The 16,403-nt window shown below is 51.9% G+C and overlaps 1 protein-coding gene across 1 annotated transcript in view; it reads left to right on the forward strand.

Annotated features, from left to right (window-relative positions):
* The window catches only part of PDILT (protein disulfide isomerase like, testis expressed), a gene marked incomplete at its 3' end in the record, with an annotated part of 31,296 nt that extends 22,299 nt beyond the window's left edge, over positions 1-8,997 (forward strand). Inside the window, exons 8-11 of the mRNA XM_081131702.1 lie at positions 3,692-3,812; positions 5,891-6,069; positions 7,422-7,511; positions 8,746-8,997. Of these exons, the coding sequence (XP_080987828.1) occupies positions 3,692-3,812; positions 5,891-6,069; positions 7,422-7,511; positions 8,746-8,997 (642 nt within the window). The remainder of the gene's footprint in view (positions 1-3,691; positions 3,813-5,890; positions 6,070-7,421; positions 7,512-8,745) is intronic.
* Between the last annotated feature and the right edge of the window lie 7,406 nt (positions 8,998-16,403).

Below are 16,403 nucleotides of genomic sequence, written 5' to 3' on the forward strand. Positions count from 1 at the left end.
TTTGGACTTAATCTGCTCCTGCCCCCTGTAGCTCTTGTTCTCTGATCATCTCCCTTTCACTCTCTGAGGACTTAAGCTCCTCATTGCAGATTTGCCCTGCACCCGACTCTGCCCTCATTTCCGGGGATTTCAGTATCTAAAACCCTGGGGTCTCTCCTCCCATAATTGTTGTGTCCATGCCAAGGAAGCCACATGTTCTATGGCTACACTCTAGAGATGGCAGGCCCCCCTCTGAAAGCCTGGTTCAAGCTTCCCATCCTCTTAGTTCCCTTCGCTAAGACCCGCATGGCTGCAATCCCTTGCCTTTTCCATGGTTGCCACTCTCCTGATCTCATTTTGTTGTGGGTGGCAGGAAACGGCACTGGGTGTTAGTCTGGTGGGGGTCACACCAGACCTGTGTTCAGCAACCTCAGTACTTGGGTTCTGGCTAGGAAAGAATTCAGAGCCAAGACCCAAACTATAAGAGAACATTTATTTAGTAAAATTACAGAGGTGGAAGAAATAATTCCTAGAAGAAATGGGCTTAGGGAACAAGTTATAGAGGCAATGGAAGGGCCCTAGGAGCTTGGGAGTGAGGAAGCTGATGGTAACGTGCCTGGGGCCCAGGAGAGGAAGCAGAAGGAAAGGGAAAGGCACAGGCATGCTCCCAGGAGGGAGAGCCCTGGGTCCTCTGTCCTCCTGGTTTTATGTTAGGGGAGGTCCCAGGGAAAGAGCTCATAATATTCAGCTGCTATCCAGGTGGTCCTTTCAGGGCTGTGGTCTCCACTGATTGATTAGTTGGCACCAGGGCGGTGGGGCGGGGCGGGGCTGGGGGGGGGGTCATTATCCAATGCAGCTGGGCCTGAGGTCAGCCATGGCTGGTTTTGCTGCTTTTCTGGGCCTGGAGCTGGAATACTACTGAGGCCTAGATGTTATCTCTAGGGAGGAAAGGTCAGGGATCCAAAGACATGACCATTGATCCGCTAGGGGAGGAAAAGCCACCCTGGGGGTGAGGTCCCGCCCTACCTTTGCTAGGCATCCAGGGCTTTCCACCCTGAAGACCTTTCGTACCTGGCCCATCGTCCGTGCTCTGCTCTTGTCGGTCTAAATGCCTATCACAATTTCACAATCTCTTCAGTGCCTTCCTTTGTGAACTTGGACTCCATTCTGATGATGATTCTCTAACTCTTTCATGCCCTCCACCTTCTACCTCTTCCACACCCTGTAGCATTTACCAGGCAAAATCACAACCTTGGTTGAAGCCGCTTAAGTTTCCTACTGCTTCCAGGCCAGTGCTGCAGAAAAGAACATCACCGTGAGGCAGGCTCTGACCAGCTCCTCTCATAGACACCACAGAGGTGTTACCGGACAGCTCCCTGAGTCAATGGGAGAGGGCCATTCCCAATCTCGGTTCTTGTCTTCTCATATAAATGATTTTATGCGAGAGACCTTGATTGCATTATGATAAAATGAATTTATTAAAACATTTAAGCAAGTGAATGAAAAAATTAAAGCATACACATTTATCAACGAAACAAGGCTAGCAAATCTATCCATCTGGCTTATGAAGCACAGACGTGCTTTCAGCTAATCTGAAGAGCAAGTGGGATGGGGGTTTCTGCCTTATATACCCGCTTGTCTATAAGTTTTAAAAAATCCCTCTGCCAGATATCCTGGTGCAGGTTAACTCTTTGTTATGGTTTTCCCACAATTTATGAGAAGTACCTGGTAAGTTTGTCTTGACAAACCGAAGACCACTGACCTCTGTTTAAACAGTAGGTACTCTTTCCCTTCTTCCCTGCTGTTTTAACAGCTTCAGGACGATTCACACTAAGCGGTTTCTCTGATTAGTTTGAATTAAGATTCCTCCTCTCCTGCATTCTTTTGTGAGGAGAGGTTTTAGCCCTTTGTTCTCAAGATAAGGTCCCTCTACAAGCAGCCTGAAAAGCTTTTGGGCTTTGTTTAATTTTCCTGCCTCAGTTTCCCGATTTCTCCTGCCCTGAAACTTTCCTAGCCTCTTACTATCCTATAACAGAACCCCAAACCAAACCTCCCATGGGCCCTTAGAACTGTCCTGACATCTCTGTATAAATTTCTCTTAGTATGTTGATTCTCTTAATCTCCGACCTTATTTCTCCTCATATCCACTTCTCACTTTCAGTCTCTACTGAGCACTCTACTCATATCATTAAGAAAATAGAAAGTTTTACATAGGGTCCCCTCATTTTCCGTGATCACATCTACAAACGTACTTGGAGCTCTGCCCGTTCTCTCTCTTCCCTCCAGTTACATCTTGGGAGGTGTCAAGGCCAACAGGTCCTCTTGTGTTCTTGGACACCCTTCCTCTGATCTGTGGGATATGCCTGATCTGGCCCATTGTTAATTCTTCATCATTTTCACCATTTCCCATCTTCCATGCCCAGTCCCCACACCATTTATGCTCTTTTGGGAAGATTCTTCAAGTCCTTTCCACAGGCTGGAGTTGGGGATCAGGGAGGGCATTTAGGAGATGAGGCTGTTGAGTTGGGCAAAGGCCAGATAGCATGGACTTGTAAGCATATTAAGGATTTTATATCCTAAGAGAAGTGGAAAGCCAAACTTGCATGGTGAAAATGGAACTCTGCTGGTAGGAGAATATAGGTGTAGCGAGGATTAGGAGGAGATGTGAGAGAACACTGGGGGCTATTACAGTGATTTCAGTGGGAGATGAAGGCTACCTGGACTAGGGTGGTAGCCATGCAAACAAAGAGAAGGGTGTGGATTCAAGACATATTCAGAAAGCAATGTTTGTAGAGAAAAAAGGTATGTTCTGAGATTGACACCACTGCCTTCAAAGAGAAGCAAGAGCTGGGTTGGTTCTTTCATTCAATCACCCACAAACTATTTATTGAGGTCCTACTATGTACCCAGCAGCGGACACTCAGTGATGAAGGAAGAAATGTCTCCTGTGATATTCTGGCTAGTGTGGTAGAGACACATTAATCAAATAACCAGAAATATAAATATAAATAAAGTTGAGTACTGATACAAGGAACAGTACCAAGTGTTATGAGAATGTGTGGTAGCAAGAGCTGAGCTAGCCTTGGGGAGAGTCCGGGAACTTTTCCCTTGAAGTCATTCTGAAGGATAAATCCGAGTTAACTAGTTAGAGAAGGGAGCAGAGGAGTAAGGCCTGGGGGGCTCTCCAGGCAGAGCAGCAAAGCCAAGGCCTGAGGTGTGGGAGGACCGCTAGCCCTTTGGGTAAATGGAAGACCAATATGTCTGAAGAAAGCAAAGAAGAAGGGTGATGAGCTTGGAGGGGCTGGCAGAAACTGAAGTATGATAACATAGGCCATGTAAATTATCTTGGTTTCAATTCTTGGTATAATTGGGAACAGCTAATATTTTTGGGGGGAGACAAACTCTTAAGATCTTAAAGACATGAGCTTAACTCTCATCTAAGAATTCTAAGAATCATGTATTTGAAATGTTAGACTCCATCCCTGTTTGGAGCCTGGCCTCCTCCTTGGCCTTCTGACCCCCATTTGCCCTGGACCATCTAGCTTGACATCAAGGTCATGATGGGCCTCAGCATCACACATTCTTCCCCAAGGGTCTTGTAAGGATAAGAGCAAGTGTCCCATTGTTTCCATTCAGGGCAGGAGGGTTGGGGGAGAAGATGAGACTGCCAACCCTTTTCTGGAGGCTATTGACCTCTCAAATTGTTTCCTAGAAACACCAATCCAGTGAAGAGCTCCCAATATATTGGGACCAGGGGCCGGTTAAGCAGCTTGTTGGCAAGAACTTCAATCCCGTCGTCTTTGACAAGGAAAAGGACGTTTTTGTGATGTTTTGTAAGTATCTCCACAGAGGCCACAGAAAGCAATGACCCTGTTGTTACTTTTTAAATGTTGTTCCTTAATTCTTGGGCACCAAAATCTATCTAAGCACTATGCCAGGATGGTCTTCAGGCATCCAAAGAGTTTGGATCAAGATGCTATCAGCTAACAAAGCAACTGTGTCCCCACATTAAATTCTTGGAAGGTGTGGCATACCTTCCACATACCCCAGGCCTGTGGCTTTGAATGAGGAGAGTGCTGATGGCCGACAGTGACTGCAGGCCACAGTCTACCAGGCCTCCTATGGAGCCATTCTACACAGGATTGCATTTACTCCTCGCAGCGTGCTTTTGAAAGTAGCTGCTATTATTGCTGCCACTTTACAGATGACTAAACAGGGAGGTGAGGGACTTTTCCAAAGTCAGGCAGCTAGTAAGTGCTGGGACTGGGGCTGGAAGCTAGATAGCCTGACCCAGTGCCGACGCTGGTGACTGCTGCACCCAGCGGCAGTTCTGGTTTCGTGTAACTGAATGGTCGTATTGAACCTGCCTGAGTTGGTGTGCCCGATCTGCGGGCCCAAATCATACACATAAAGGACTTAGCAGAGCATCTGGCTTATTGTAAGCACTTGATAAGTAACAGCTCTTATTCCTTTTGTTATAATTATTTCCCATGCTCATCTAAGGACGATTGCCCTTTCCTCACTGTCCCATTTTCATGTCACATCCAAGGCTAGGGACCTTCTCGCCCACTCTGAGACACAGAGAAGGGCGACACTGAAGTTACTCCATACGTTCTGTTATTCAACAGACGGAGTTTCCATTAATTGAGCACTTACAGTGAGCCAGGCATGACTTTGCCATTTACACACTTGCTGTCATTTCCTTCTCAAAATAAGCCTCTTAGGGAGGTTCAGTGGATTCCTCCATGATACAGATCAGGGAACCCAGCCTCAGAGAAGTTAATCGCCTTCCCCCAGGTCACTTCCTAGAGGGTGAGACAAGGGCTGGGTGGCATCATGAAGGCCTTTTAAAATCTCATTGAAATGGACTCTTATCCACAGTGAAGTGTTTAAGGTCTGTGTGGCTGAATAACCATGATCTGCTGCCTTTAAAAGGCTGGGGCAGCCTTTCTGAACTTACCTGACACCTGGAGTTATGAGAATGGCCATTTGGTTCTGGTAAAAGGCAAAAGCAGCCTCATTTTCTTGGAAGCAGGGCTGTTAGAACGGTTCCCCGGGGACTGTAGTCATTATGTTCCTTCCTGTTCCAACCCAGGGCCCAGTGGGCTCCGGGGGAACTGCAGGGGTGCTGCTGGGAGAGCAGATGGTCCCCGACGCTCCTGGCTTGTCAATGGAGGGATGCTCATCCAAATGTAGGGTGTCTGGGCCATTGAGGCCACTCTACACACAGAGGAAAGAACTTAAATGGACTGAGAGAAGGCAAGGTCTGATTGCCCCTGTCTCAAAGCTGGCCCCCGGTTTCTCTCCAGAGGGCTAGGTGCTTGGGCCAGACTCAAAGCTCAATGAATTAACTTCGTGAGGAAGCCGGTGCCCCTCTTCAGGGGTAGATGCACTCATCAGAGCCTGTTCACTCTCTGGGTGTCTCCTCCACTGGACTGGAAGGCAGTGAGGTCTAATGGTCACAAATCAAAGCAGCCTGTCTGTAAATCACACTCCGGCTTAATTAACTGAGTGACCTTGGGCTAGGAAAACTTCAGGGCTTACACACACACACACACACGCACACGCACACATTTTCTGGCAGAACATGAGGACTCATCATAAATATTTTTCTTGGTTTTCTTCTTCAACGGGAGTGGAAAGCTATGTTAGAGGAAACAAAGAGCAGAAGAAAATCTCCCAACACGGTGAAGGTATTGGTGCTTGGGTGGAAGGGACATAACCCTTCTAATGTTTTTAATCATGATCAGGTGGTACATTTGAGATGTAAAATGACCTTCCATACTATTGAAATAAAGGGGGGATACAAATTTTAAAGCAGCAGAACCATGGATGGAACACAGAGCCAGTGCTCACGGGGAGCTTTCGGAATCTTCACCCGTATGACCTAAGCCACGGCCCTCTCTTGCAGATGCCCCATGGTGCTCCAAGTGCAGGGCGCTGTTCCCCGTGTTGGAGGAGTTGGGCATAAAGTATCAAAACCACTCCACAGTCATCATCGCCAAGATCGACATCACAGCAAATGACATTCAGTTGACACCCCTGGACCGGTACCCCTTCTTCAGGCTCTTCCCCACCGACTCGCAACAAGTGAGGGGCTCCTGGGTCTCTCGTAACTGGAAATCTGCTTATGTTATTACGAATGCAGTTTCTCCCTATTTCAGTTCTGCCTCCTACCAAGCCAGCTCCAGGCTCAGCTCCAGGCCCTATTATACTCTCCGGTTCAAAGGGTGTTTACCGTTGGCTTCCACAATAGTCCTAAGGCTCACTGGCACTGGGTCCAGCTGAAGTTTGCTGCTCATCTCTGACCCAGTCACTGTGGCTAAGTGGATGTGGGTGTTTGGATGGGTCAGGCCCAGGTTCCATGGTCCCCTCTGGTACCCAGACTAGGTGGGGGATATTGCCATGTGAATATTGGGGGTGGGTGCTACTGGAAGGAGGAAGAATGCGCGACAGAAAAACAATTGATGTCTTGGGTATTATAGTCAGCAAACGACATCATTGCTCAAGGAGAGCACTCTCTATGCTGCCTGGCCTAGTGGGGCAGGTGTCAATAAAAGAATGACAAGCCAAGGTCCCTGCTCCCCAGAACAGTGTGGCTAAGTGTGGGGGAGAAGTCATGACCTGGGTCCATCTCCAAGTGCAATTGAAATTGGAGAGGACAGATTCTGGAGGGCAGATGGGGCTGGAAGTCTTTATGGGGACATGGGATTTTGAAGAACGGTAAGGATTTAAATCAGGTTAGGAGAGGGGTGTGAATTAGAGGTGGGAAGTATAAGAAGGGTGGCCATAGCCCCGTGAAGGACATGCCATGCTCCTGGTGCAGAAGATGCATGTGGGGGAGTCTTGGAAAACAAGGCTGGATCGAGGGGGTTGGTCTGTCACAGATCTTTTGTTATCTGACAAGTGGTTCAGACCAGTGGGCAGTGAGCAGTTTCCCAATCTTCTTAAAGACTGGAAAAGAAAGGGAAATAGTGATGGCTGAGCCACGAACATGTACCATATGCTTTGTAAAATAATAACTATTTTTATTATTCTTGTAATAATAACAGTAACAGCAAATACACATATAGTGCTCACTGCGAGGGAGGCATTGTTCTAAATGCTTTTCATGCAGTAACTCGTTAAGTCCTTCTAGCAGCTCTGTCAGATAGGTACTGTTAAGATCTTCATATTCCGGGCAAGGAAACTGAGTAAGAAACAGGTTAAGCATCCAGACCACCCCCCAAGTGATGAAGCCAGGGTTTCAGCCTGACAGCGTGGCCCCGTGGTCCGTGCCCTGGTTTTCATCTTTCTCTTGGAGCCATGATGATGGAGGCTCAGAGGTTAAGGAACCTGCCCATTGGACCCAGGTTGTTAGGAACCTGAGCCTGGATTCGTCCGTGTCAGGCCCCGAGTGTTTTGCAGGAGGCACCACCCTGACCGCGCGCTCTCCTCCCCAGGCGGTGCTCTACCAGGGCGAACGCACCATGCAGGGCTTCGCCGGCTTCCTGGAGCGTCAGGTCAAGGCCAGGCCTGAGGAGGAAGATGAGGTAAGCAGGGCAGCGCTGCCCCGGACTCTCCTGTCTCCCACACAATCAAGGACCCAGCGGACTAGGGAAGTGGGTGCCAAGAGCCCCATAATCTTGCGCCCTCTGGAGATAGTAGAGGGTGAGCAACCCTCCGGTTTGGGTGACTGACTTCAATGGCACTGACTGCAAGGAGGCAGGAATGGCAGACTTCAGAGACCCTGGGAAGGGCAAAGGCTCTGAGGTCGCGCTCAGCTCCCAAGGCTGCTTCCCCGAGTCTACTGTCTACTGACTAGGTGACCAGATGTCTTGGTGGGATCCTGCTCTCTGACGACGTCCTTCTGATCAGTGGGCCGACAGTCCCCATTCTCTCCTACTCCCATTCATGCTTCATTGATGCCGTCTCCTGAAAGGTGCCATTTCCATTAGTTAGGATCCTTTCCTCTGCAATGCCAGGAACACTACTCTTTGGCTTAAACAACAATGGGAATTTATCCCGCATAACTGGCAGAACATCAGACATAGATGGATCCAGAAGCTCAAACTTGTTTTGTGTCTCCCCATCTCTCTTTTTTTCTTTAAGTATGTTTTTATTGATTTTTAGAGAGAGAGGAAGAGGGAATAGAGAGATAGAAACACCAATGAGAGAGAAATATCATCGACATCATCGATCGGCTGCTTCCTGCACGCCCCCCACTGGGGATCCAGCCCCCAACCTGGGCATGAGTCCTGACTGGGAATTAAACCAGTGACCTCTTGGTTCCTGGGTTGACACTCAACCTCTGAGCCACACTAGTTGGACTCCCCCATCTCTGTTTTCTTTGATGTTGACTTCATTTCCAAGCAGTCACTTCCACGTAGGGAGTCAAAGATTGCCCCACAGCTCTAAACTAACACCCTTCCAGCTTAGAAAGCCCCTACTTCTTAGTAGCCCTAGCAAATGTCCTGAACAGGGATCTCATTAGCAAGGCCTGGGTCACAAATCCAGTCCCGGAGCTAGGCATGGGGCAGAGGGGACTTAGAGTGGAGGAAGGGTGGTTCCCCAAAGGTCCTCTTACTGGAGGGGCAAAACCACAGTTGGGCACTTCCCCACCCAAGCCCAATGGACCTTTGTATCCATTGGGGTTGTCCAGGTGACTCTCTCTGGATGATTCCAGGGAAAGAGGGTTTGACAATCACCATCACAACTCTCACATACTTCTTGCCTCTTTAGCTCTTTACCCTCCGTCTTCCTTTCCTTCCTCCTTTTCTTGGACAGCTAATGTCTGTTGAGCAAAAAGAAGTGATAGAAGAGGAGGTGCCAGCTAAGGAAGAGTTACCTGAGCAGAAGTCGCCTAAGCTGGAGAATGTGACCAAGCTGGAAGAGCCAGCTGGGCAGAAGTTGCCTAAGCTGGAGAATGTGACCAAGCTGGAAGAGCCAGCTGGGCAGAAGGCAACAGCTGAGGAGAAGGCTCAGCCAGAGGGACCACCAGGACAAGAGAGGAAACCAAGAGTGAAGGAAGAGCTGTAGCGCTTCCAATGTGAGGAGGGAAGGTGCCATTTCCAGGTCCTGGCATCATTTCTTGAGTAGATTTACTCCAATAGAATTATATTTCATTGTGGTGGGGGTGTGTGTGGAGGCTGGATAATAAAATAAAAGCCTCTGAATGTCTTCTGCTCTGTTTTCCCTGTTCCCTGTTTCTCCTGGTTGGCGCTGCCTTAGAAGAGCCATGTGGCCTGGACTTCAGAGGGGCTGCGAGGGAAGCCATGGTAGCAACACGAATGAGTATCGCAACGTGCTGAGCATTATCTAGTTCTCACATCACTGGGAGCCAGGTTCCATTATGCTCATTTCACAGATGAGAAAACTGAGAAGAGGCTAAGCAACCAGCCAGGATCACACAGAAAGCCCTTGAGATGCGGTCCCAGGCAGTCTCACAAACTGCGTTTAACCACTGTGCGCACACCACCCCCACCAGGTGGGGGTCCCCAGAGTTTGGCTAAAACTTTCAAATGAGGTGAACTGATTTGTTTACATTGCATTCTGGCGTCGTAAGAGAGAGATCCAACCCCAAGCCTGTCTTCACTCTTCCACATTTCAATAAGTGACCCAATCTCTTAAGCAGCAATGCTCTGGCATAATCCTCAAATTCCTTTTTACCTTTTACTACGGTAAAAGGGACTTGACCAATCCGTGTAACTTGGCCCCACCCACTTCCCTGTCTCCACCCGCCGGCTGGCTGCTGTAGTCTAACTGGTTGCTCTACTGCTACTGTACACCGCCCCAGGCCCTCCAAAATCCATACTATAAAGCTGCTGAAGTGATCTTTTAAAAAAGCCACAGCCCTGAAGGCTCACAACTCTGCCTTGTTTTAAACCTCCAATAGCATTTTACTGCTTTTATAATAAAATCTAGTCTGCTTACCAGGCCTTCAAGGCCCAGAAAGTCCTGGTTCCGCAGATCCCCGCCCTCTCCCCTCATTTTCTAGGCTCCAGCCTTGTCTTTAAACATCTCAGACCCTTTCTCTTCATGGTATTTCTTCTGCCTAAACGCACACGCAGTACACACTCCTCCCCGGATCGTCATGCAGCTGTGTCCTTTATTTTTCCTGTTTGCCCTTTATTGAAGGGTCCCACATCCTCATGGGACCCCAGCCAAACCCGAAACCAGACAGGTCCTCCATTTATAGCAGGAGGCCTGGGAGGGGCGGGGAATGGCTTATGGCCTGGACACCACCTCCCTGGAAACAACCACCACAGACAGACAAGGGCTGGGGAAGAGAACTTGCCTCTCTGTTCTCTCCCTGTTGCCCCCACTTGAAAAGAAAGTCAAACACAGGCTGCCCAGCACCCCAGCCCCCACCCCACCCATAGCAGCGTTTGTGGGACTCCCCTCTGCGAAGGGGGGCCCCAGGCAGCTTCCCATTGCTCTTCCTTCACTTTGGTTTGCTCCTGGCAACTCCGTGTCCTCTTCTGTCCTCCAGCCTCCAGCCCCTCACTCTCCCATCACTCCCACGTCATCTAGCACCTGCTCGAACCTTCTCATCTCTAGGGTCTCCCTGCCCCAGGGCTCCTGGGGAAGCAGCATCTCAGGCATCTTCTCTCCTCCCAGCAAGGGGCCCGGCCAGGCCCTCTCTGCCCAGGATGTGGGACTCACAGGGCTGCCCCACTCTCCTTGAGGTCAGGGGCTGAGCGCTGCCGTCTCGTTCTCTGGGGGAGTAGTGTAGGGCTGGGTATGGTTGGGGCTGCTGGGGATAACAGTTGTGCTTTTCAGGCTGGAAGTACTGGGCTTCAGGCTGCCCAGAATCCCCTCCTTGGGATCGGCCCCCTCCATCCAGGGAGTTCCTGCAAGGATGGTGGGACCTTCGGGGACTTGGGGGCCTGTGGGCAGGGGCAGGGGTGGCCAGTGGGGGAGTAACCTCCTCAGGGGGTTGGGGTGGAGCTGGGGCCCCATCCGTGGCCAGGACTCCCGGTGCTGGAGGTTGTTCTTGAAGGGGAATCGAGGCTTACAGTCACGAGGGGGCACAAAGCGGACTGGGGGCCTGAGCAGCCCTCCACCCCGGCCCCCAGAGCCCTGCAGCTCTTGCAGCCACAGCTGCTCCTGCTTGAGCCAGCAAAGGCGACCACCATGAAAGGCAGGGTCCTCCTCCATCAGCTGTGACACCTGCTCCCAGCTTGACGGGTGGCGAAGGAGACCGGGCTGAGGGCACCTGGTCCTTGGGGGCTTCCTCCTCTACTACCTCGGACCCTGGGGGCATGGCCCAGGTGCCCTCATTGGCTTCTTCACTCTCATCCTCATGATCCTGGGTCAGGGGATGACCCTCTCCATGCGGAGCATGCGACCCCTCAGGGCCTGCAGCGCTCGGTCCTTGCTGCTCTCCTGCAGCTTCACCTCCTGCACAGGGGCCCCGGATGGAGCGCTCCCAGGCCCGCAGAGAGCCCCAGCTCTGGGGGTTCAAGAGGTCTCGTCCCTGCTCCCAGTAGATCTCATATAGCTTCCCTCCGCAGAACAGGAGAGCTCAGCGCCCTGGGTCTTACTAACAGGAGAGCAGTGCTCGCAGAGCGGGGCACAGCACCCCCGCCCCCGCTCCTGCCGCCCCGTCGCGGCGTGGGGCCTCCCAGCCCGCCGGCCCGTAGGCGAAGGCGCACGCTGTGGCCTTGGAGGCGTGGAGCAGCATCTCTTCTCCAACGTGCCCTTATCCCTGTTGCTGAGATGCAAACGGGGGTCCTCAGGCAAAGTGCGTGACTGGTAGGAGAAGTCGAAGGCGGAGCTTTTGGGGCCATCCTTGCTCTGTTGGGGACTGATGATGGGGGTGCTGCCCTGCATGCTCACCACGCTCTTGGCATCCTGGCTACTCTCACGGGCACTGAGGGGCCCAACCCTCACTGCCACTTCCACCGAGGCACCAGTCATGGCCTCAGGTACGTCCACCCCCCTCAGCTGTCATCCTGGCCCAGGCCAGGGGCCGTATCAGTTCTGGCTGCCACCGGCCCTCGCAGGGGGAGCCCCATCCTACACTTGGGGCCTGGCCACGCCAGCTGGGCTGTGGGGGAACCTTCACTGCGGCAGGGCCCCCGGGGTGCTCGGCACAGCGCAGACACACAAACTCCAGGAAGGGGGAGACCAGAGCGGGGGAGGCCTGGGGCCGTTAGGGCCGCCCCGCCCCTCGCTGGCCCCCGGGGGACTCACGCCCTGCGGGCACAGCAGTAGCAGCACCAGCCAGCTGTCGTTTTCTCCTTCAAATCTCAGCCCGAATGTCACCACCTTAAAGAGGCCTTCCTAGATTCCAGTATGTGGGCGCATCTGATGAGTTTGCTGTGCTCTCGCCTGCTGCCCAGTGGAGGGGAGCCCGGAGAGCAGACTGCATTCCCTCCCCCTGCGTTCCCCAGCCTGGAGCTCTGCTCGGACACAGGGGACACTCAGTCAGTACTCACGGAGCAAAAGAGTTCCATGGCAGGCAGCAGAGACGCGGTTCAGTCACCCCCAAAGGGGCAGGTGCTGACGGTTGTCCCCAGACCCAAATTAGATTCTGTATTAGTTTCCTATTATTGCTCTGACATGTTACCACAAATTTAGTGGCTCACAACACAGATTTATTCTCTCACAGCTCTGGAGGCCAGAAATCAGCTATCGGTTTCACTGGGCTGGTCATGGTGTCCTCAGGGCTGGCCCCTCTGGCAAGGTCTTCGATGTGCTGCTTCTAGCTGCTGGCGGCTGCCTGCCTGCCTTGGCTCACAGTTTCCTCCTCGAGTGGCTCTGACCTCTGGGTTTCATCCTCACACCTCGGACTTCCTCTGACTAATCCCTCCCTCTTCTTCCCTTAAGCACTATTGCGACTGCGTCGGGCCTGCCCGGAGAACCTCTTCATCTCAATATCCTGAACTCAATCTAACCCATGAAGTCCCCTTTTCTATGTAACATTCACAGGTTTTGGGAATTGGGCCACAGACATATTTGGGGGGTATTATTCAGCTGACCACAGACTCACGCTGCTCGTTTGTGATAAGGACCTTCTCTTGGGAAAAGGGGGGGCGTGTGTTATTTTAGGAACCAAGGTCTCCACAAACCATCTGGGCCTCTCCACTTCCACCTGTGATGTAGGGCAAAGGCTGGCTGTGCTTCCAGGCGTCCAAGGCCAGCTCCCACCCCACCCCTACCCTCACCCCAAACCTGGCCTGCTCACATCCAGACCAAGCAGGGAACAGCCTGGGGGCCTGGAACTCTGTCCCGATGGGGCAGGTGTCAGTATTCAGGACATGAAACAAGGCTCACCTGCTCAGCCTTAAGGCCTTGCAGCTTCTGGTTGAAGGAAGGGTCCACAGGGGCTGCTAGGACAAAATCACACAGCAGAGTCCTTGACTGGTCACAAGCTAGAGAATGTGTGTGCTGCCTGCAAGCCCTCAGGGGTGACCGGGCCTCAGGAAGGGGAGGGCACAGGTTGGGCTCAACAGAATAGGTGGGTGGGCCAGGTGATGCCCCTCTGTTGGGCGGGCCCTCTCCCCTGGCTCACTTTCTGCCTCCTCCCAACACACACTACTCTCACAAAACTCCTTTGTGTTCTGTTTGATCAACTTTTCAAAAAACTTCGCTCTCTCAAGACCTAAAACCACTTATTCCTGAAAGTCTCTTTAAGGCCAAGCATAGAGTGTTCTTTACCGCAACGACTGCAATACATCATAGGGGTGAATACAAGTGACGTTTGAGCGTTAGTATGGATTTAGCACTAGCTAGCTGTGCAAACTTGGGAGACTGCCTCAGCCTCTCTGAACCAATCTTCTCTGTCCCTGTGTTTCTTGGTATGAGACAACAGATGTAAAAGCACTTGGCACACTGTCTGACCCAAGAGGGCACTCAGTGACAGCTGTCAAGATTGTGAAGATCAAGTCTCCTATCCATGTTTAAAAGGTGAAGGAAGGCCTGGCCGGTGTTGCTCAGTGGTTGAGCATCAACCAAGGCTCCAGGAGATCCTGGTTTGATTCCTGGTCAGGGCACATGCCTGGGTTGTGGGCCAGATCCCCTAGAGGGGCTTGCAGGAGGCAGCTGATCAATGACTCTCTCATCATTGATGTTTCTATCTCTCTCTCCCCCTCTCTCTCCCTCTCTCTGAAATCAATAAAGACATATTTAAAAAAATAAAAGGTGAAGGAAGAGTGTTCCAAGGAAATAGGAGCTGCTGAGAAATATTTTTTGAGCACTTCTCTAGAAGTGAGTAGAGGGGGAAATATTGATTGAATTTGGCAACAGGGCCATCTTCAGTGACATTGGTGAGCAACGTCAACTGAGCTTCAGTTCAGAGAGCAAATCAGTGTGAATCAAAGTGATCAGTGTGCAGATGAATCTTTAAGTTTGACTATGAAAAGGTAGAAAATTGGGCGGTGGCTGGAGGGGGTGGGGTCCAGAAAAGGTTGAGTGAGGGTGAGAAAGGAGAGCTCTCGGGGCACAGGACAAAGCGCGTGGCCTCCATCTGACGGCACAGGAAACGCGGGCGATGAGGCCACAGGCAGGCAGACGGAGGCACAGCTTCGTGGCTCCTGTGAAGTATGCCATGGTGCCATTGAATGTGCAGTGAGTGTTGTTTGAAAATACAGATTGTATTATTATTTAGGGATGGCAAGGCCAACAGGAGACGGCTGCCACTGAAAAGAGGGTTTACTGTGCTCGCCCATCCCATGAGGAGGGCAGGCCCCATGCCAGGGGGGGGCACATGGCGAAGCACCAGGATGAGGGAAGACTCAGAGGGAGAGGAGGAGACGTGGGCAAGAGCCTTTCTTGTGGCTTCGCTGGAAACGGGGTGAGGCAGGGTAAGCATGCTTAAGTTTGGCTAATTTGAATGTCAGTAGCTCTGCCACAGGGGACTTTTCCCTAGTTGTCTGGTGTCTGGCCCCTGGGTGATTAAGGCGGGAGAATAGTAACCCTGAGTGTGACAGTCCCGTGTTGGAGCTGGGGGTGGAGGGCTTTGGGTTGGCTGGTTTGCACATGAAAACACCCTCTCAGGCCAGTTCTTTGCTGTCTCTGGGAATCAGCTGGCCCTCAGAAGGACGGTGCCTCCCGAGTCAGCAAAGCCCCAAGATGTGAAAGCATCTAATACAGAAACTAGAAAAATGTGGTTATTAGGTTTGTGGATAGTCTCCAGCCATACTCCTCATTTCCTGCCCAAGGCCTTTGCCAGACAACTTCAGGAGCCTCCTGGAGCCTCCGCCTGGAATCCTTCCAGGCCCCAGGCTTGGGTGCAGACAGGGTCTCCTGGGCACCAACTGGAAATGGCATCCAGGATGGAGAGAAGGGGCATTGAAAACTTCCCTGCCCCCTCCCTCCCCCCCTCCCCCCTCCTTCCCTCCCTCCTCCCCTCCCCCCTCCCCTTCCACTCTCTCCCCTCCCTCCCCCCTCCCCTTCCCTCTTCCCTCCCTCCCCCCCTCCCCCCTCCCTCCTTCATCCCTCCCTCCCTTCCTTCCTTCTTTCTTTTTTCTAACCCTCACCTGAGGATATTTTTTCCATTGCTTTTCAGAGAGAGTAAAAGGGAGAGAGAGAGAGAGAAACATGGGTGTGAGAGGGACACGTGGACTGGCTGCCTCCCGCCCACCCCTGACCGGCCTGGGACGGAGCCGCAGCGAGGGCCGTGCCCTTGGCGAGAATCGACCCGGGACCCTTCAGTCCGCAGGCCGGCGCTCCAGCCACACAGCTCAGGAAAGAAGGGTAAGCCATAAACAATTAAAGAGATAAGAACTTTCCTTTCCGTAGACGAATCACAAAAGTAAGCACTGAGATGTTTCGGGTTTATCATTTTGTCAAAGACGAGAGAAAGTTAAAAATGCCCAGGCTTCGTGCGCACCGCGGTGGGATTGGAAACTCATATTTACAGATCTCTGCGGGGTGCTTTGGGGAGAGGTCTCAAAATTCTTAAAACTTGGTGCCTCTTTGACCCAGAAGTTTTCCTCCTACAAAATCATCCTGAGCCGACTGCGCAGAGGCTGCAGGTCCCCGGAGAGGAAGCGCAGGGGCTCAGCACTCAGCCCAAGTCCACACACATTTGCCTTGCTCAACATGATTGCCACTGAGGTTGGCCTGCCCTCTCCCTGGGACTGGGACTGGGACTGGGACTGGGACTGGGACTGGGACTGGGACTGGGACTGGGACTGGGACTGGGACACGAGGAAGCCAGATTTCATTTCTACCCCTGTGCCTGACGCCAGCAGAGCAGCACTGGCGCTGAGTTCCACGGATAGGGTCACTAGGGCCTGTCTGTCCTGGCTTCATCTTCAAGGGTTAAGAAAGGAGCCTCCTGGCAGGCAATAAATGGCTGATCAGGATTCAGATGGACTGACTCCAAAGTCAACTTGATCCTGAAGTGATCCACCTGCCAAGGGACTGTCCCTCACAAGACCTCAGATTTCTTGTTTCATAGAGTGAGCCTGGTCCCACGATGTCTGAATTACTTT

Source organism: Miniopterus schreibersii, assembly GCF_964146895.1.
Source record: "Miniopterus schreibersii genome assembly, chromosome: 3".
Classification (NCBI taxonomy): domain Eukaryota; kingdom Metazoa; phylum Chordata; class Mammalia; order Chiroptera; family Miniopteridae; genus Miniopterus; species Miniopterus schreibersii.